General features: G+C 41.1%; 1 protein-coding gene and 1 long non-coding RNA gene across 17 annotated transcripts in view; both read right to left on the reverse strand.

The window, feature by feature from the left end:
- The window catches only part of LOC118173471, a 9,407-nt gene extending 1,729 nt beyond the window's left edge, over positions 1-7,678 (reverse strand). Inside the window, exons 1-2 of the long non-coding RNA XR_004754216.1 lie at positions 7,668-7,678; positions 5,306-5,312 (exon numbers count right to left, since the gene is read on the reverse strand). This is a non-coding gene — a long non-coding RNA (uncharacterized LOC118173471). The remainder of the gene's footprint in view (positions 1-5,305; positions 5,313-7,667) is intronic.
- The window catches only part of TMCC1 (transmembrane and coiled-coil domain family 1), a 145,789-nt gene that overhangs the window by 21,491 nt on the left and 103,892 nt on the right, over positions 1-20,406 (reverse strand). The window contains exon 1 of one of the 16 annotated variants that reach the window (XM_035338027.1): positions 12,100-12,135. The exons of 14 other annotated variants lie outside the window; for them this stretch is intronic. In XM_035338027.1, the coding sequence (XP_035193918.1) occupies positions 12,100-12,120 (21 nt within the window). In that variant the 5' untranslated portion in view covers positions 12,121-12,135. Of the gene's footprint in view, positions 1-9,521; positions 9,661-12,099; positions 12,136-20,406 lie in introns of those variants that run through there. One more of the 16 variants, XM_035338020.1, reaches the window with a different exon arrangement.

A 20,406-nucleotide genomic window follows, 5' to 3' on the forward strand; every position in this document is an offset into this window, starting at 1 on the left:
TGGGCCATGAGTTCACCCACAGCACAGATGTGCTACAAGCTGAAACTGGCACATTTCAGTGTTGTAGAACTAAATGGGACTTCAGCATTACTTAGCAATAACGAGTTTCTGTTGACTTAATTTGCTGCAATTTGGGTCTAAATAGCATGTGTGGGTAATTATAAATTAAACTACCAGTACACTCTTCTTTCAGACAAGAGTTTTGTGAGAGGAAAAATTCCACACAAAGTTTCTCTTCCCCCTTTTGAAGTTGGTTACTTCAGCGTATATTCTCAGGTTATTTTCCTATACCCGTGACAGAAAATAATCTGGAATAGCTGTAGTAGAGTACACCATCTTGGGTTAATTATTTCAGAATTACCATTTGTGTGGACATTACTCTGGACTGATACAAAGGGTTTCTTCCAATTAAAAAGCAAATGACTGTACAAAGTGCTATTCTGAACCAGAACAGAGATAAGTACTTTCACTGTATCGACAGTGCTTTAGAAAGGGAAGACTCAGCACAAACCGGGCCCCTCAGAACACTGGGAAATGCTAGTGACATAGTATTGATTTAAGATGACTGGCAATCTGTCCTGAAAAGATGCTGGTAAATGAAGTATTTTAATGGTCAATGTTTGTATAAAAATAGGCATTACAATTCAGTTTGAAAATCTGCCTTGCAATACAATTTTGCAGTATATTGAGTCAGTCCAAACTGAGTGGACCTGCATGACCACCTAACGTGGAGGTAACTGAAAACTGCTTTGGCACTATGTCATCAATCAAATGAAGTCATATGAGGACTTTCCTTCTTGCTCCTCCTCAAGATCTTATCAAATTCCTAGCACTTTTGAAACTATCGTGCCTTCCCTTCTGTAAAAGCTTTTCTATCCGTTTTGCAATAGACAGTCCATACAGAACCTATGATTCTGCCTCTTTTGGCTTTACTGAAGATTAAATGTGTTCATTTTAAGGTGTTTCACCCTTCTATAGAAACTACTTCAGTAAATTTACAAAGTCTGTTTTTTTGTTTGTTTGTTTTTCCCTCACCTTGTTTTAAAACAAGCAAGGCAGCTGGCTTAAGCAAATAGTAGCAGAATTCAGAACAAGCCTACTTTAAGGGGATTGCTCCGCTCCCGTTTCCTTCCATATTTGGAGCTTTAAAAATGTGACTGCAAAGCATCATGTTACTTGGAATAAAAATATATAGGGCAAGGTGAGAAAGGTGAACAGAGAATGACAACAGAAATGAGCAGCCCTGGAAGGAAACTGAGCGATTTCTTGGGTGCTTGGATTAGTCATATTTCCCAGTGACTGAGCACTCTCGGTGGTATAGAAAACTAATCACTAAAGAATTCTTTTTTTTTTTTTTTTTTTTTCTTCCCCACCCCACTGTACTGAAGGCAGTATAGTGATATCATCAGAAGAATTTAGGAGACTCACAGAAAGTAGTAAGTTTTAGATTTCCTGTTTGGAAACACTCCTCATTAACAGACTCATCAGCACAGGGCTGACAAAGATGGGTGTGCTGAATGTGCAGACAGAAACTGGTTGCTCCCTGGGACACAGTAGACAAGATGGGATGCCTTGGGCAAACCACTCCATGTCAGGTGGACAGATGGTTGCTGGCCATGGGCATGAAGAAGCGTGGAGAACTGCAGACTACAGTGATGGATGCAAGACAGTTAGCTCATTAGTAAATATGACCTGTAATTAACACCTTATGGGAATAAACATTAGAGGGGAGAAAAAGAAGGAATGTCTTTCATGTTTGACTGTGTCTGCGGATTTACCACACTGTACAGTGTATGCCTGCACTATGACCCCTCCAGCCTCAGCTTGGCCCCGTCCCAATGGGAGGCTGAGATCCGGCTGCAGAGAGCACGTGGAGCCCAGCCTCCTGCAAGACTCTACGTGGCCAGGGCCTCAGGGTGACAGGAGGGTTGCGTGGAGTTGCACCTTTGAACTGAGATGCTGAGTGAGATCCAGATTGCTTGTTCTTTGAACCCACACAACATTTATTAAAACTATGAAATGCTTGAAATAGGTAATTCCTTGTGATGCCTCTCAAGTCTCCTTATACTTTCAGCTGGAGATATAATTGTTTCCTACCCTGATCTCCAGTGGCTCTGAACGCCAACCTGAAATATTATTTTAAGGCACCTTTATGTGCAATTTTCAGTGCCAAATAAGCGAGCTTTGGGGGGAAAAAGAATACACACAAACTAATGCAGATAAACAAAACAGTGAAAAATAAAAACTCCTGAGATCTCTGTAGAACAGCAACAAACAAACACAAAAAATAATGGATTTTGGAATTGGATACTTGAGTGTTAAAACTGATCCAATTTCCTATTCAAACATACAGTCATATTTTGCAAAGAATTATCTTAGATGTCCCTAAGAGAGGTTTTACACTACCAAACTTTTTGTTGTTGTTGTTGCTAGCTGTAATGAATTTTTAAAAACACTTCATCAGACAGAAAAGATATTTTTCGATACCATTCTTGTACGCCTGGCAGAACTACTCACAGAAATGCCAAGATACAGTTCTAAAATAATTCAATACCAGATACAAAACAGTGAAACTGATCTCAGACAGCTAATGTCCAGCTGGGTAAGCCATTTCATCATCATTTTAAAGTAACATTAAAGTAAGCTTATAAACAAGAAGCACTTATGACTGATTTTCAGCCATACCAAAAGACACACGGGTAGGAACTCCCATTTTTTTTTTTTAATACACAACCTTTTCAGAAAGTCACAAGTCTGTGATCCCATGGCAGCCACTTTGGCTGTGGTCCTACATTAACGGGTCAGTCACATTTGCAGGGGAGAACTACCATTTGTTACTCAGGGATGATCTTTTAATGTACATTTGGACCTGCTGGGTCAGAGGTACATGTGCAGTATTCCACAGGTACTGCTGTACTCTGTTCTGCACTACAGTTGTCCATGGTATGCTGCTGCTGAGAAACCAAATGCCAGGGAAAATCAGTTCCTTTTACTTCCTACTTTGCTCTAAAACATAGTTGGTGAATAGACCTTAGTAAATTCTCGCATTTCCAATGGACTTATTCTTGTATATGTCAGTGTGGGACATTGTATAGTATTTTCCTTCTAAAAGCAAACAGATGACAAACTGCACTATGCATAAGATCTAGAAAAACTGTATCTTGATAATGTTCAGGATCAATTCGCTTCAGAGTCAAGAAATTCTGTGAGCAGGAAGGTATCTGTATGAAAGGGGCTTGAGATTGCTTAAAATAAACTATTCTCAAATTTAGTGTTATCTTTCTTGTTTCCATCCCAGCATGTTTTTGGTAACATCTCTTATTTTGAGGAGTCAAAAGTGGCTTAAGGAGAATAGCTTTTATTGCTTTAACACAGGGGTGACAAACAGTAGAAGACAAACATTTTCTGTTCAATAAACCATGTGTCACATGAAGTAAAATCAATCTTTTGGATGCTGCTGCAGTTTCCACCAAAATACTAATAAACCCCAAATTCACATCAGTTCCAGGAGTCCTGCACTTCAAGGAGAGATGTGTTTTTAAGAGGTATGAAACTGACAGTCTGGCAAACGATGGCTATAGAAAAACCACAGCTCTTGATAATAGGATAGAGGTGTTAACCTCAGTTTATGATAATGACACTAATTTCTCATTTGGCCCTGTGTTTTCCCTCATTTCCCTACACGTCAGTATTTGTACATTGTGAAAAGTGACCTCCATTAGGCCCCAAACAATTATATATCTACATTAAATCATCTAAATGTACATTTTTATAAAGCCATGCACAGAATCACTGTGAGGTACAGTGAAGAAGCATTTAAACATCATGAATTACTATGAGGTACCTTGAACATATTCAGTTAAGTGTAATTTGCAGTCAACAGCCAGATATCACCCTCCTGCATAAAACCTGTAGCATGATTCTTTAAACAATGTTTGAGTCAAGGTGGCATCAGCTGTACTGTCAGGTGAGTAGACTATGTATGATGCCCCTACTGGATCCAGTAAAGATAAACCATATTGCAAAATCTATTGTGGGTCCTGAATTGAAGAAAAAAATACTAGAAATTACTCTGTCTGGCCTACTTTGGTATTGTAATAAGTAATTTATGACCTATGGCTGAGACAGCTTTTTTTTTTTTATTGCTTTGCTTCTGATAGAAGTTACAAAACCAGACTGTCTGAGATTGGAGGGTCCTCTGGAGGTCTTCTTATTCAAGCTCCCTGCTCAAACTGGACCACCTAAAGCAGGCTTCCCAGAACCGCGTCCAGACAGCTTTTGAATATCTCTCAGGATGTGGATGGCACAACCATATAGTACACTTGTGGATATGCTTATAAAGACAAAAAACTTGGGCCTGCAACCCTTTTACTCTGTCTACTGCAACACTGCCACATGTTTGATACTATCAACTCTCTGGTTCACTATTTGTTGCAAACTGCATGTTTATATCCTTGCAAATCCTGTGTACAGGATGCCTTTTGATCCAGATGGAACAGCAGATGTAAGGGAAAAGATTTCTATTCATTCACCTCTAGACTAAATACAGGCAGAAGATCCAAATAGTACTGTACTGAACCACCCCTAGAAACACAACAGTTCCCACACGTGTGAACGCACAGAAGAGGGAGCTATACCTTCCACCTTCCCTAGCAAGTACTCAGTGCACATACATGCTCCTGCACCACTTAACACCTGCCTTGGCTTTGCTGCCAACATGAATATAAAAGGAAAACAAAGCAGAACAGGTCCAGCATGATTCCTCATGATACACGGTGCAGTTATTCTGCAAAAATTTATAGGCTGATTCAATCTTCAGAAACTGTAGCAACTTCGTATTTTAAGAGGCCTCCGTCTACTTACCTGTGGAGACTGCTGGTCATTGCCAGCAACTGTTTTGAGCAGTCCTTATTACACTCCAAAATCAAAATCAAAAACAAAACTGGTTAAGGAAAGCATATGAACAGATGGACAACTCAAAGAAGTCTGTGTGTTTTTCATACTACTGTTCATTGGTTAGATTATAATTAGGATTTCTAAAAGAGATAAACAATCTTTGCCTGTGGGCAATTAACCCTCAAAATGGTGGGAAGACTGGCCTGGTTACAACAACAACAACAAAATGCCATGAGAAAACAAAAAATGGAAAATGACTCTGAAAAAGTAAAATAAAAATTCCCATACAATCCCTTTGTCTGCCTAAGATAACAACTAGAGCAAGGAACCAACACTGGTAACACCAAAAGGAAATGGCTTTATACCTTACTCATAGCATTAAACAATGATGAGTGATGATTAGTAAAACATTTGCACTCACATGTTACATCTGCCAACCCAGAGGAATGCATGTGGTTCTCAGCATTCCTGCATGCCCTTTGTGTCCTCACGCTCTAGAAAGGGGAAGAGATGGCAGATACCTAACCAGGGACAGAAGGGCTAGACACCAGCCTCAAGAGAACAACATTTTACAATAATCTCGAGAGATCTCCATGTGATTTAGTGTTCCCTTTCTTTGGTGACAGTGCCAAGGTAGGCAGTTCCTTGCCTAACTTTGTGCTGGCATGAGCAGTGGATGGGAAGAACAACTTGAGGGGCTGAGTGGTGAGCCAGACTGGGGTCTGACCTGCACTAGGCCTAACCCAGCCAGAAGGACCTAGGAGATGTTTTGCTCTTAGTAAGCTCCCACTCCTGGCTCACCACAAGGCTCCACAAACTCTATCAGCAGGTCTGCAGGACCACCACTAGAAGGAAGAAGTGACCAGGGATTGCACAAGTTGGTACTATTGCTGCAAGAAACTTACATCAAGCTATGGCCTGAGGTATGCATACAAACACCCTTCCACAACTCTGTATCTGGAAAAGAGAGCTGCAGTGTGACTCTCCTATGGCCTTGTCACTTAATTCAATGTGAAATGGAGATATAACTTCATATGCTGTTTCGAGTGACAGAGTTTGGCTATAAAGCAAGAAGCTGTATTCTCATCTCTGTTGACTGCAGAAATCCCCCAAAGAGACCAACATTTCAGCTCACCAGCTGGTGGGGTCAGGGGAAACCGCGGAAGATCGCTGCTACCACAGGACATCTGACTTGCTCTGTGAGAAAGAATTGCGTGTGGCACTGATCACAAGTAGCTTAATTCATTCCACAGCGAAGCTGCAGGAAAATCTGTACTGGGACAATATAATCCCTGCACATGTGTGTTCCCTGCATAGCATTTCCAGTGCAGCAGAACTGGGCAGTCCCTATGTCATCCCGCTTTTTGGATCTGGCTGCTCCAGGCCTCTCAGGAAGCAAAAACTATCACTTACTCACGGGTTATGAGGTACCTCATGCTACAGAATTGACCTGCACCTCTTCTAGCTGAGGTAATGCGCACAAAATCCTGACTGCTGATCTGGCAGGAGTGGTAGGCAGAGGCAAGGGGCATTACGCAGAGGATGAAGACAGCACCAGGCACCAGCTCTGCCCTTGAGCATTTGCACCCTAAAGACAGAAGGGAACATGACAACAGCATAACATGACTCCAGCGATAACATCTATGGCTCCTTCAGTTCTTTTTAAAATCCAGTTGATATCAAAGTCCTTACCTTCTTGATCTTGAACTTTAAAAATTTTGAGCAAAGACATTTTTGAATGCAAAAGAGTAATGCTTGGTGGTCCAATTCAGTAATGTCTTTCCAAAGCTACAGAGAAGTCGAGAAATAAATCAGAAATGCTAGTTGAATAAACAGGACAGCGATGATGACATTATGGATAAGACAAGTCCAAGAGAATGAATAAAACAGTATGAATAGAAAAATAAGAAGGAACTGAATAATACACAAGGGCTTGCAGGAACCTGATTTTTGAGGTGAAAGAGGATGACTGTAAAAATATGGCCAAAATAATATTCATGGATGTTTATTTTAGCAGCTGCAGATTTTCAATCAAGGGCCTGCCAATCAGGCCAGAAGTTACAATAATAAGGATAGGAAATGAGGTAAAGCTGAACAAAAGTTAAGTATAGGGATTGGGAGGAGAGGGCAGATTTGGAAACAAGCTTACACAAGATTTCATCAGAAAATAACTATGTAAAAGGACCTTTTTGCTTATTTGTTTGGGGCCTTATTTTTTTTCCTTTTAAAATTCATTCAGTTTCCCCAGTGTGTTCAAATCACATCTCATTAACTTACAGACAAAACTACTGTTAACACTTTACAGAGAGTACAGTTTATTTTCCTCATGCTTCAAGCTGCTATTTGATAAATGCAGATTATCACTGCATCTTATATATTCACTAGTAAAGAAAAGAGTTTAATTTTCAGATTGCAAGTTAAATTTGACTTGTAAAACAACTGAGCGAAACAGGTCTGGAATCTGGGAGAACAAACATCTCTGTGATCACTCTGTACAGAATGACCACGCGTGAGAGAACAAGGATTTCCCCCTTCTCAGGAGATTTTTGTTTTGAAAATTAACATGCAAGTCATTGCTAAGTGTTTAGTTTAAATAGCTCACGTTCCTGAGCATAATCATGCTTCTACACTTCACTTCTTTTTATTTATTTTTCAATTGTGATATTTTCTGCAAGTACAACAGAGTGTGACTGTAACCAAAGTCCATCCTGGAAGCAATGTTTTCAAAGCTGAATCTATTAACAGCTTATACTAAAAGATAAACGTTTTACAACATTAAGATTTGTATTTCCTGTGTATGCATTTCTTTGTCATTCTTATATACAATTTCTTGATATAATGTTCCCTTATTTAAAGCCTTTCTAATGTAACATACACATAGCACATCAGCAAATATTACATTTGCTAGAGAGCTGTGCAATAGAATTGGCCTCAAACATTTCTTCCCTGCTCAAATGTAGCTTGCTGTTTAGTTCTAAATACTGCAGGGCACTCCTACATTAGCACCAGCTAAACCCATGAGACTGTTTGAAGTCACAAGGGCAGTCGGTACAGAACAAGGAAAAAACTGGCTGTGCACCCGTGGCACATGCCTGTGGAAATCTGAAAGAAAATGGCAAACAACGAAACAACAAAGAGACTGTGTTACACTGAGGGGATGATGACTACCCAGGAGAATAAGGCAACACGGTAGTTGTCTAGAAATCCATACCAAATACTGAAGTCAGTATGCTGCTTTCAGTATTCACATAAAACCAAGATTCCTGATCTCAAACTCCATCTAGAAACACGTCTTCGTGCTGACAGCACACGCTACTGCACCACCTCCACAACCCAACGTCAAAAGATTCACAAACTACGCTGACAGCAAAACTGCCCACATCTGATTTAGAAAGCAAGAATACAGTAGCCTGTTTTTTTTATTCCTTTCTTCAGTTCTCAGGAGGTGATGCATTAGCCTGATGTTACACATGCTAAGATGCTACGTACACAGATCTATCAAACTAGAACGTGGAATACAAATAAAAACCCTTCTCTTACTGTTCTCTGTCTTCACTGCTGTCTGAACCACTTCAACTCTGCATTTTTAACAGAGCTGTTCCCAAGAGCCACGTGTGTGTCACTTTTATTATAGAGACTTATGAATGTAGTAAGTAAACATCTAGTATAGGAGATCCAGATCTTCCCAGAGGAATATAATGAGTCTATTAAATAAATGTGATTAGACACACATGCTTCAAACACAACAGTGCACAATGCAATTTCTCTACCAGGTCTTCTGCCGATGATGATAAACCCTAGGCCCACGTTGATCTATGGCAAAGGCAAAATGTTTGGATCCTGTATTTCATTTTTCTCTAAATATTGGAGTCACAATGCACAAGGGAGCTAAATGCATCAACTTGAAAAGAAATATCTTCTATTTTGCATTGGAGATCAGAGTCTCAAAGCCCTTACTGTCTCTCTACAGTATTGAATAAATGTGGGGGGAAATAAAGCTTACTGTTAACTCAGGCTTGTGAAACAGTAATGCCAAGCTAGGTTGCTAACTGAGACCAAAGAAAACTACCTACTCATTTCTGAAGGTCACCCACTCCATGGGAAGCTATATGCTCTTAACATGTTGTTTTTTTTTTTTTTTCACCTGAAGTAAATTATGATTCTGCAGTTTGCTTACTACTTCCTGAAAATACATTTTGCATACTTAAAACAGCAAAACAAGGCATCACATTTAAAAAGCTACTGGTTCAGACATCTCTCTGACATTGGGCTGCATTTACTAGCCTTTTCTTCCATCGTTCATTACATTATACACACCAAACCCCAAAACAGAAAACAAACAAACAAACAAAAACAGAACCCCCCCCCAAACCAACAACACGTTTGATCTTCTTTATAGATTGTAACACTCGCTCAGGCAGGAGCCTTTTTCATACTTCCCAGCTTCTGAAGTGAAGAAAAGCTATATAAAAACAACCACAGAATTCAACAGCGGTGCCTAGAGGAAAACGCAGCGTTTCCAAGACTAATGTTACAAAATGAGGTCAAGCTCTACCCAAAATCTACATAAAACAGTCAAGTAAGATAACTAACGCCATCCTAACGATGCTCCTCGAGCCTCTCACCTTCACAGGCTCACAGAAGTCCCTTTCACAGCATACGCAGGTACAGCAGCACCACATCAACATCACCGCATGGCCATCTGCAGCCCTCGCCCCAGCGCTGGGCGCTGCCCAGCAGCCGCCTGCACTGCCTGCTCCGCTCCATGCATCTCGAGACGGGGAGGGCGCCGGGCACTCACTGCACGGGCTGAGCGCTGCTGCCAAAACAAGCATCGCTGTGTGCACGGCGCTCCTGTGCTGCCGATGCAAATCAAGTTACGCTCAGAGCCCACACACAGCTATGCACCTCTCCTTCAGATGGAGTGTTTGAGTGTTTGCTTTAGATTCAAAAAAAAAAAAAAAAAAAAAAAAAAAAGGCTGGGACTGCTGGATTTAAAGCTACAGGGCTTTCCGTTCCATGTCTAACACACGACACTTTTTAAAAAAACCACACATTTGAGCCAAAAAAATTGGACAGGATAACAGACAGACAAATTAGTAGAAAATTAATAGAATCAAGATGACATATGTGTTCCTCTGAAGACATAAAGCAGTGCACTTGGTGGCAAGATTCAAGCAGCATTAAAAATAGAGATTCAAAGATGCACAGCAAGACATAAATCCAGCTATAAAGTATATGCTCTATTTATATCACCATTGAAACACTGCTATTTAAAAATCACTAAATAAAATTTTCAGAAGATTAGTGTGATGTCCTGTGAGGCAGAAACTCTAATTAGAAAGCAATTGTCATGTAGGGACTCAAGCACAAACAGTGCCAGCAACAGTATTTTAACCATAGCTGTCCTTGGTGCAAGAAGAAACCTCCCTGTCTCTTAACCACTGCCTTCAACTTCCTTGTCAAAGAAAACGTGTCTTATTGTCATATTTCAAAGATGTGAAGCAAAAGTACATCACCCTGTGACCACCTGAAGCACGGGCAGGCACTCTAATCCAGAGCATCATCTGCCAGCAAGCCCTACTCCCTCAGACATTTAAGAAGAGCCATTCTCACCTTGTGGCTTCTTTTTCCCTTGCTCTTCTCTGCTGTCTCACTGATATTTCCTGTTTGTAGCAAATATTACTAACCTAGGATAGAAATAGATGATCTCAAAGCTACACTTTTGTTGTTGTTGTTTGTTTTGTTTTTAAATCATTCTATTAACTTGCAGTAATGCACAGGTACTGTACAAGTTTGACCACATACTGCTTTCCAAAGTCTTCTGATGTGAAGGAATCCAGCACTGACATGTTAATTTATATGTTTTAAACTTCAATATTATAAATGAGAAGAAAACTTTTGACTGACCCAAAACATGGGCAATGTGGAAAAAAACATTCCGAAGAGCAAAATTCAGGTTTTATTGGGGCCAGAATTGGAGGAAAAATGGCTAAAAACATCCTCTTAAATTATAATGGTATCTCAGACAGCAAACCTTGGTGTAGCGATAATAGAAGATACTTCCACAAAAGCCTTTTGTGGTCATTTTTGTAATGTTAGAGGTTAGGATACAAAGGGGAAAGGATTAAGGAAAATGAAAAAGAAAGCAGGCAACCAAAACAATATGTAATGCAATTCTGTGATTGGGCTGCAAACAGCCACCAAATTGTAGTATGTGGAACAGGTCTCTGGTATAGCTCCAGGCTCTGCAGTACAGAATTACAGCCATTTTGCCTAACATGGTCACATTGCAACAAGTACCAGCATTGCTGCATCAGTAGTATCTGCTCCTAGTACCATTCTGCTACACACCGCTACAACATAAGGTGCCGCAAAGCCATTCCCTCTTCAGCATGTCTGCACATTAGGTAAAGAGATCCCAAGAAACTAAAGTATAATAACCAAAGCAGAAGCATACGCTAAACATAAATGAAAATGAAACTGACATAATTTATCATATTACCATACATTCAAAACTGCAACGTAGTGCCATAAAAATGTTTGGAAAAAAAAAAAATAATAATAATTCTGGATGTTTTAAAGGAAAATTAATACAGCTGACATTTATATTTCTATACAGGTACTCTTCATCAGTAAGGTTTAAATGAGTAGGTGATCTCTATAAACTGATTCACCTTATATGAATACTATATTGAGACTGATCACAAGAGCACTGCTCTTTTTTTAGAGCACACAATTCAATCTACCAGAGTTGTTGTAAAGAAAGCTTTTCATAAAATAAGTTCGTGCTACTTACCTACAACAGATGAAGATCCCACCCTGCATTTGCAAAACCTTTGACATCAACAAGCCATCCAGGGCACATAGAGGAGTTGTACAACACTGTGTTCTACCTTGCCAGATAACTCCTGACATGACTAGCTGCACTCCAGAGCAGACAGAAGAAAGAACCAGACCAAAAGGCACCCACCCTGTTGCAAGAGTCTAGTGAGAAATGTCAACTAAAAAGCTTGTTCAGGCTAAATACAGAAACTAAAACAATTTCTGCACTTGTTTTGCAGAGCAATGAAAGCAACAACAACAAAAAAAAAAAAAAAAAAAAAAAAAAAAAAAAAAAAAAAAAAAAACAAAAAAAAAAAAAAAAAAAAAAAAAAAAAAAAAAAAAAAAAAAAAAAACAAAGAAAAAAACCCACAACCTACCAGGCTGAATATCACCTCCATTAAGAGCAATGAGCTTCATTTCTCAGAGGAATGCATGCTTCCATACTAATATTTCTTACACTCCCAAAATGGTGCATTGGTGCTCCATGATGTTTAAAGTGGACTTCTATACTCACAGAAAAACAGAAACATCATAGAAGTTTAGAAGAATAGAAAAAAATAGAAGTGCTCCAAAAGCTATTCTTCCATGTAAACAAATTTCAGAAAACTCAGGCTCTGTGCAACCCTCACTGCCGCAATGATTCCTGTGAGGCTTCCCTAGTGCCGGCCACGCTGACTCCCTGGTCTCGGCTCTCCACACGCCTTGCACAGCAGATGACGACTATCACAGCAGAAACCAGATGGCCTGACGAAGCCCTTCCGTAACACGGGGCCACAAACACTTCCACTGTCCAAGATGAGAACAGAAAAAGACTCAGAATTCAAGAGACAGCAGGGAGAACAGCCAGAGGGGATGTCCCATAGGATGGAAGGCAGTGGAGGGTCTGAGCACCCAAGCTCACTTGCAGCTCTTTGCTGCTCTGGGCGCTCACCCCACACGCCTTCTCTCAGCCTCTGACGGTGAGTCCTTCCTAACTGCGCGGCAGCCAAGGGGGCGGCAATGAAGGGTAGCCCATTTGCTTTCTACAGCATTTCTTTCCTGAAGTTACTGGGTAAAACTGGAAGGAGGAGGGACAGAAAAAAAAAAAAAAGGCACATGAGCTTTGATGCGGCTTAAAAACGCCTGGAGATCAGTTGGTCATATGATCTGTGTAACAAGATGAGGACTCTTTCCAAGACTGCTTGAAACCAAGAATATTAGGGAAGAAATAACATGGAAGCTAGCTCTATCTATTTGGTGAAATGTGAATGTTGCCAAATATTAAATAATACAAAATATGAAGTAAGAGAGTGAGAAGCTAGAAGAAAATTTAAAAACCAATTTGCGATCATACCCTTCCTGTGCTGTTCCCTGAGCTGGTGCTCAGACTGTGAAGAAAAGGTGACCTCCACTCCCTCCTCCTAATCTGGAGTATTTCACATATGTGAAATATCCTTGAACACCTGAGGTGCCCATCTAAGTGATAGGAAAAGTGAGCTTTAGCAAGCTCCTCACAGCAAGAACTTAAGAGCACATTGTATCAGTAAAATTGGGAAAACGAGGTCACAAGCAGCAGTTACAGGGGGAAAGAATCTTTGAAAGAGCAGAGGAGCCTAGAGAGGCAGAATACAATTACCAGAAAAAAACTGGGCCAGCACCCTAGGAGGACATCCTTAATTTGGCTTCAAGTCCTCGGCAGACACAAACAGCAGGGAACTCAGGACAGTCTCATTGCAAAAACAGCACCAGGCTCTGTGGGGGCACAGCACCAAGACAGACAGATGTGTGGACACACACCTGCTGCCCTTCTCCTCCATCTTCCCTTCTCCTCCACCTTCCTGCTGCACAGGAGGGCTCAGGAGCTGCTTGCTTATCTGGTGAGACTTCCTGGAACTGCACAAACACTCCTGCTGCAGGCCACAGATAACCAAAATATCAGGGGCAGGGGAAAAACAGGATTAACCCGCTCACGGCTGAAACCAAGTATTTCAGAAGATGCAGCTGAATACCAGTACTGCAGATGCATCAGGTGTGCTGAGTAGTACTTCACATTACTCCAGGCCCACAGTACTGTGGGCAAGTTTAAGAGAAAAATCAGATTCACAATTTTCTAACTTATTACCTATGATTTATCTTTGTACTATCAAGCTTGAGTCATTGCTGTTTGTAAAGCTTTATGGTTTGGATAACTAAACTTCATTGCTCACCTCTGAGGCCACTGCATATAAACACACTGGAATACGAGGTCCAACTGACATGCGGCATGAGGCAAGCGCAAAAAGAAAACACATGCTCAAAACCTGCTTTCTATTGTTGAAACCATATCCTTATCAGAGCTTACCCTGGTACAGCCTTCATCTGCAGGAGAAAGGAGATTACTCCATGTAATAATACTAAGTTACATAAAATCAAAGAGAAACAGTTGGAGAAATAGAAGGTGGGCTCTGCATTCAGCAACAGCAAATCAGAAGCCTCAGTAATCCATGGCAAAGTAATTGTATAGTTGTATTTTTCTGTTTTATTTTTGAAATCCAGTACGGAAACTAGTCATCAATCTAAATCCTGTTTTTGGAATACCCGTTCAGACACAGGTTTTATACTTGCATTGATCCTACTTCTTAATGAATCAGGAAGGGCTACTAAGAGGCCAACCTAGCATTGCACATAGAACATCAATAAAAGTAGAATGAGTTGGGATATCAGCTCCCTTCACACTTTCTGGGTACATAAAAGCCACAAGGCTCATGAAATCCAGATCTGCTTTGAGCAGGCTCTCCACGGGAAGGATGACAGGTAGGGAGGAGGAGAGATGTTGAAGTGGTGGTATCAGCACATGAAATTACAGATATTACACTGGATTTCTGGAGACAGCACATGATCAAGTTACAGATGAAAAAAATCCAGACTCAACCTTCTCTCATGCCCAGGTAATTTAATCTCTTCTGCATTCATTGCAGACGAACTAATCACAAACATTAAAGCAGGTTAGAAGTCTTTCAGCTCCATACATAGACACAAGAGCAGGGCAAACACTCTCCTACAAAACTGCATGACTAAGACAGATTTGATTAAAGATGGGGCTAGACCACGAGAAATTCAACTTCCAGGTATGTAAGCACTCCTACAATACAACTTCTGTCTGTACACATCTGGAATTTTTTCACAGTTCAAAGTTTAATTACAAAGAGGGAGAACTGAGTTGTGTTAAGGAAAAAAATCCACCTCTGACTGGTCTCAACTGGGGCACTTTAATAGGCATAAAGCTCACAAATTCTGAATTTTAATTATGAAAAGCCAGCTGAGAACCTGCTTCTGTCACTACATCATTTCCAACAGCTTCAAGACCATAACTTTGGAGAATCTCTGCTAAATGTGAGCATTAGGCAGCTGTTCACGCATGGACGATGCAGCTTCAGCCCTCCCGAAATGGAAAGAGGAGCTACACAATTGGCTGGCACACAGGAGCAGGCAGCGTGGTCCTTGGGAAGGGCTGCAGGGGCCAGATCACCCAGCAGGCAGAGACAAACCCAGAGGCGTGGGCGGAAAGCAGGGGCGCGTGCACAAGTGCACAGGAATGAAGGAAGGGCAGTGTGCGCACAGTGAATGTATGGGAGGAAGGAAGGGAGGAGAGAAGCAAGGGCACAACTGATTTTTAAAACCTGAAGAAAACAGAAGGACTTGCTCAGCAGCCAACACTTTTTAAGCAAGTATTACTTCCAGCTGTTTATGCATGGATGCTTATTTAGGTTGTCATTTTCTTAAATCCTGATACTTGTAGGAGTGATAGTTTTTCTTAATTAACTTGATTTCTTCATCATCTCCTTTTTGTGCCTGACTAAATCTGGTGGTTGTACACTGTAAATGCTTATTCATATTCAAGCTAAAAGTGAGTTGATATCAGAATATGTTTGGACTGTATAGTGCATACATTAGTTTTATCCAGTTGCAGCTGAAAAATAGTAAAATGACCACAAACTTTGTTGTGTTTTTCAAATTAATTATCTATATTATTTAGTGTGGTTTGTCTGTCGGTTCAAAACAAGAGGTATGTGTCCGCAACTAAGCATGAAGCACACAGACTAAAAACAAAGCTCTTCAAAATTGGTAAACATTGCCAGATTTCAACTGTGACTGCACACACAATGTAAGTGAACTTGTTTTCAGGACTTCAGAAAGAACGTTTTCTTTCTGAAGTCCTGAAGAATTCACAAGTCTCCTGATCTGCTTGAAAAGTAAGAGGCTTTCTTCTAACTAAACCAGGAAATCCCTTCTGTATAAATCCAAAAATCACTGTACTTTTATAAAAGAAGTACAAGACATCTGCTTTACAGTGCATTTAAACATAATTACAGCTCCGAGAGACTGTTTAAATAGACAGCAGACAGGAAGATGTTCAAGCAGTTAAACTCCTTAACCGAACCACGGGCTCCCTAGAAATAGAGATCTTAGGAACTATCTTTCATCTCTTACTAACACTGCAAAACATATTCTTGATGTGGCACTTGAATCCATCATCAAAAATTGTAATCCCTCTCTTTTCATTAGCTCAGTTCCTGAAGAATGGTTCAGCTTCGTGCCTTTTTGTAAGTCAGGGTACATGGGATCCTTAGCTTTGCAGGAAGTTACAATAGGCACATGGCTCATCTCTTAAAAATGTCTCAACTTAGTTTATGAAGTGTTGTGTGACACAGTGATGAACAATGAAGTTATCCTGTCTTACAGCCTCTACAGTGGCTAGGACTGCTGGGGTTGCATCGTTGCTTGTTTGCAGGTTCTGGTTTTCTGAGTTCAGTTTTCCTTGTACAAAGGGGTAGAGATGCATTGAAGTTACCAGCCAAATAAAACAGGGTAGAGGAAGGAAAAATAGGAAGGAAAGGGACCTAATTTCCCATGCTCAACCAAACTTTGGATCCACATATAGATATTGTCTCTCAGTAAAGGAAAACTTTCTCCCTTATGTTCTACTACGCTATAATTACTGCTTGCGTAAGGACTACAGCATAGGTACTCCCCTAAAAATCCACTGACTTCAAAACAGTATTTGTTGGAAAAATAAAAGGTATCTTTAGTATAAAATAACACAATATCATAATACTAGAATTTGTGGTGAAGGTTTAAAATGGGACATGTCACATAACATTTTCCATCGCAGTTACTAAAGCACTGAGCCTTTGTCAAAGGTAAAGATTTCAGGAAGCCTACTACTGACTGAAAATACCACCTCACAAGCCACTTTGGCCTAGGTTTTGTGCCCATGTTGTAGCTGCTGACAACTTTGTAAGGACTTCAGGGTGAACAATGAGTCTCTCTCTTGATAGGAGGTATTGATATATTCCACTGTCTCAATGCAGATAAAGAGCCATGAAATCAGACTTTGGCCAAGTAGGACTTTGGAAGGATCAAATGGAGTTTCAAATAATTTTATCTAAATACTTGCATCTTTTTTTTCTGTTTCAGCAAAATGGGTTATTAAATATTTAATAGTTCTCAGATAGTTGGATGTTCACTTCTACGTTTTGTCCAGATACAGAAATGGGTTATAATTAAGTATGAATTCATAGTTTCACTAAATTTCTACAGAACTCCTAAACAGGGCAACACAGTAATAATGCTAGCAGGATATAAGAGTATCTACACAGTAAATCAATGTACAATATTTCACATAAGTAAGTAAACAGGTGGAAAAAAATAATGGCTTGCTACCATAAAGCCTTAGAATGAACATAAATTACTGAAAATTCAATGCCACAAAATTCACCAGTATTAACCAGAGCTTTATATAGCCACTGAAGAGTTAACAGTCAAACCCTACTCCCAGGTCAACAATCTCAGTGATACGAGGAATATTGCGTAAGGTTTTCTGGTTAATTATGAAGTGAATATTAAGTTTCTGCACTGCTGCAAGAAGACCTAATCACAGCTATCTTGGCTTGATCCATAATAACCCCCCAAGAAATGAAAGCTGACAGGCTGTTCCCATGCTTACTACCCAGGCACAAGGGCTAAAGCCACCTTAGCATTCTTGTTGGCATATACAAATTATAAAACCTTGTGTGATTATAAAAGCTGCAATAACCTAGTGGTATAATGTACCATTTGGATAAGAAGCACTTCAAGCTAATCATTATTTAACATTCACTTTCTTATTTAAATTTGTAGTCTTCAAAGTCACTGCACAGAACTGGAGATTGCTTCCTCTGAAAATACCAACTGGGATCAAGTTAGTATTAAACTTACCTGCCTTTTGTAGATTTCATTATCTCATTCAAAGAGTGCTCTACATAGGACTCGCTTACCTTTCTACTGTTTGCAGCTTCTTGCCCCAGTGTTAATCACTATACGAAGAACAGCCCTTACCTTCCCCCACATACCTTTTTCAGAAGGCATCAAAATGTTTCTACTAGTGCTTAATGCTAATAAAAAAAGAAGGCTGGAGAAGGTTAGTCTGCAAATACTGTAGCACATCCTATAGCACTGATATAAGTGCAACAGCCTTGACTGTGTTTTTTATAACTAATTTATCACACAATACCAATAATGAATCTCATGGAAGAGACCAAAGAAGCCTGTACTGATGCAGCTGAAAACTAAAGTACTGCCAAATGACAATCTACAGTCAGAGCTGTTGTTAGCCAGTAGATGGCTCCATGAACTAGGTTAGAGTTTAAACTTTAAAGTTAAGGCACTTAGAATGATGACAACAGTTCAGAAAAGGGCTTCTCACTATTCACATCCTAGTCTGGAGACTTAAAAAGCTTTTGCTGTTCTGGCTGAGCTTGTCTATTCCAGCCATTCATGCGATCACCCAAAACCACACTTTAAACAAACTTGTTAGTACCAATTAAGCTCCACTTTCAAATTTAAAGTGCGACTTTAAAGACGTCCAAAGGATGTGCATAAATGTACATCCAAAACTGCATTAAATCCCACTAAAGCGAATGAGATCTTGATGCAAAAGAAAATTTTATCTTGGGGGTGTAAGATTAAGTCAGAATTTTGCTACTCTTGAATGGAAGTAACTGACCTGCTTTTTTCTTCCTCATGAGATACTCATCATCCATCCTTTTTGGTGTATCCACACTGTCAGGGGACCCAGATCCTGTTTAACTGCATGCTGTCTGTTTCCCTCTTGCCCACACTTGTGTGCCTGCTGATGTGCTCCTGAGGTCCCATGTGTAGAAAGCCAAACAGTTCCCCTGACAAAAACATCTGGAGATCTGGAGTCACACTGACCCCTGGGGGGTCTGTGCTGGACAGCCTTTGCCCAAGGCTCCCCTCTGACATTACTCCAGCAGGTCTCCACCACACTCAAGAGTCCATCATGTCACTTCCCAGAGTACCCAGTGCACTCTGTCAGCACTGTGCTGCGTGCTTTGGTGGGCTCACTGCACTTCATCTTAGAAGCCACATGAAAATAAAGAAGGGCAACATGGTACTACATTAATTCAGGGGTGATCCTGGCCAAGTACTATGATATGGCTAATCCTTTGCAAGGAGGTTAGCCCTCAGTTGTGCGAACTAGCTGTTACTGGGACACTAGCATGGATCAGTCCCTGGTGACCAGCCTTAAGGCTACAGAGCTCTGGAGACAGTCTTTGACACCCTTCTGGAAGAAGAAGAGAGCCATTTGTCCTCAGTCTCCATTCTTTTTGATTTTTTCAGGTACAGGAAAAAATTAAGAAATTCAAGATGACTGTCTGCACATAAACCCAGAATTAGTAGCCAGAGAATTAACTGTCTGCTGTTGCTTCATGGCCATCCGGGATATGCTCAAGCAAGGGGAAAACGGAGCTCACGTATATCAGATCCGCAACCCGCAGCACAACGGGGCCGCTCCGGGCTCACGGGCTTTCTCCTCCAGCTACCAGACAGGCAGGTGCTGGGAGGGTGGCGGCAGCAAGCAGGGCCGTCAGAGAGAAGATGGCTCTGCACAAGATGGGCTCGATTCCCCTCAAACAAGGATGTAAGATCCAAATGAACACGTTTTCAGATGTCCTGACACTGTATGCTTCTCAGCTACTACATTTTTTTGCTGTGATCCTATGGTTGATAACAGCTGATGACAATCTTCTCTGGGCAGCTGTGGCTATCACTGGGGGCATCTGCTTTTTGGAAGTGAAGTCCCGACAGGAAGAAGGAAGACCTTTACGTTACCTCTGATTTCTCCAGAGCAGAGGCGGTACACACACCAGTGATGCTCCAAGTGAGCCTGGGGCAGTGCATGGCTGGTGGCTCCCGGCCCCTCGCCCCAGCTGCCAGAGAAGCTTCCGGAGCCTGGCCTGGGAACCCGGTGGTAAATCTGGCCCAGGGACAGCTCAGGGATGGCCCTGCCTGGCCTGGAGACCCACCGGGGTTGGCTGCCAGCGTTCCTGTATGTTCCACCACCGCGCCTGCCCCAGTGCCAACAGTCCACAGAGGGACACCTGACTGAGGACGTGACATGCCCCACTAAGCATGGTGGTATCCTGTTTTTCACAGAGAGGGACCCCCTTTCTCACCTTCCGGGTCCACCTTCCTGCCTTGAGGCTGTCCTTGCAGATTGAAACTGCAGATGGAGGAGCACAGATACCGCTCTGATCCTTACGTGCAATCAATTCCAAACTTTGGGGCACCTTCTGTTGATTCTGGTGAATGGAAAGGGAAGTGGGAAGACACACTGAGCTCTTTAAGTCCAACCTGAGCAGACCCACCATTGCCAACCAATG

The sequence above is a fragment of the Oxyura jamaicensis genome, chromosome 12 (assembly GCF_011077185.1).
Source record: "Oxyura jamaicensis isolate SHBP4307 breed ruddy duck chromosome 12, BPBGC_Ojam_1.0, whole genome shotgun sequence".
NCBI lineage: Eukaryota > Metazoa > Chordata > Aves > Anseriformes > Anatidae > Oxyura > Oxyura jamaicensis.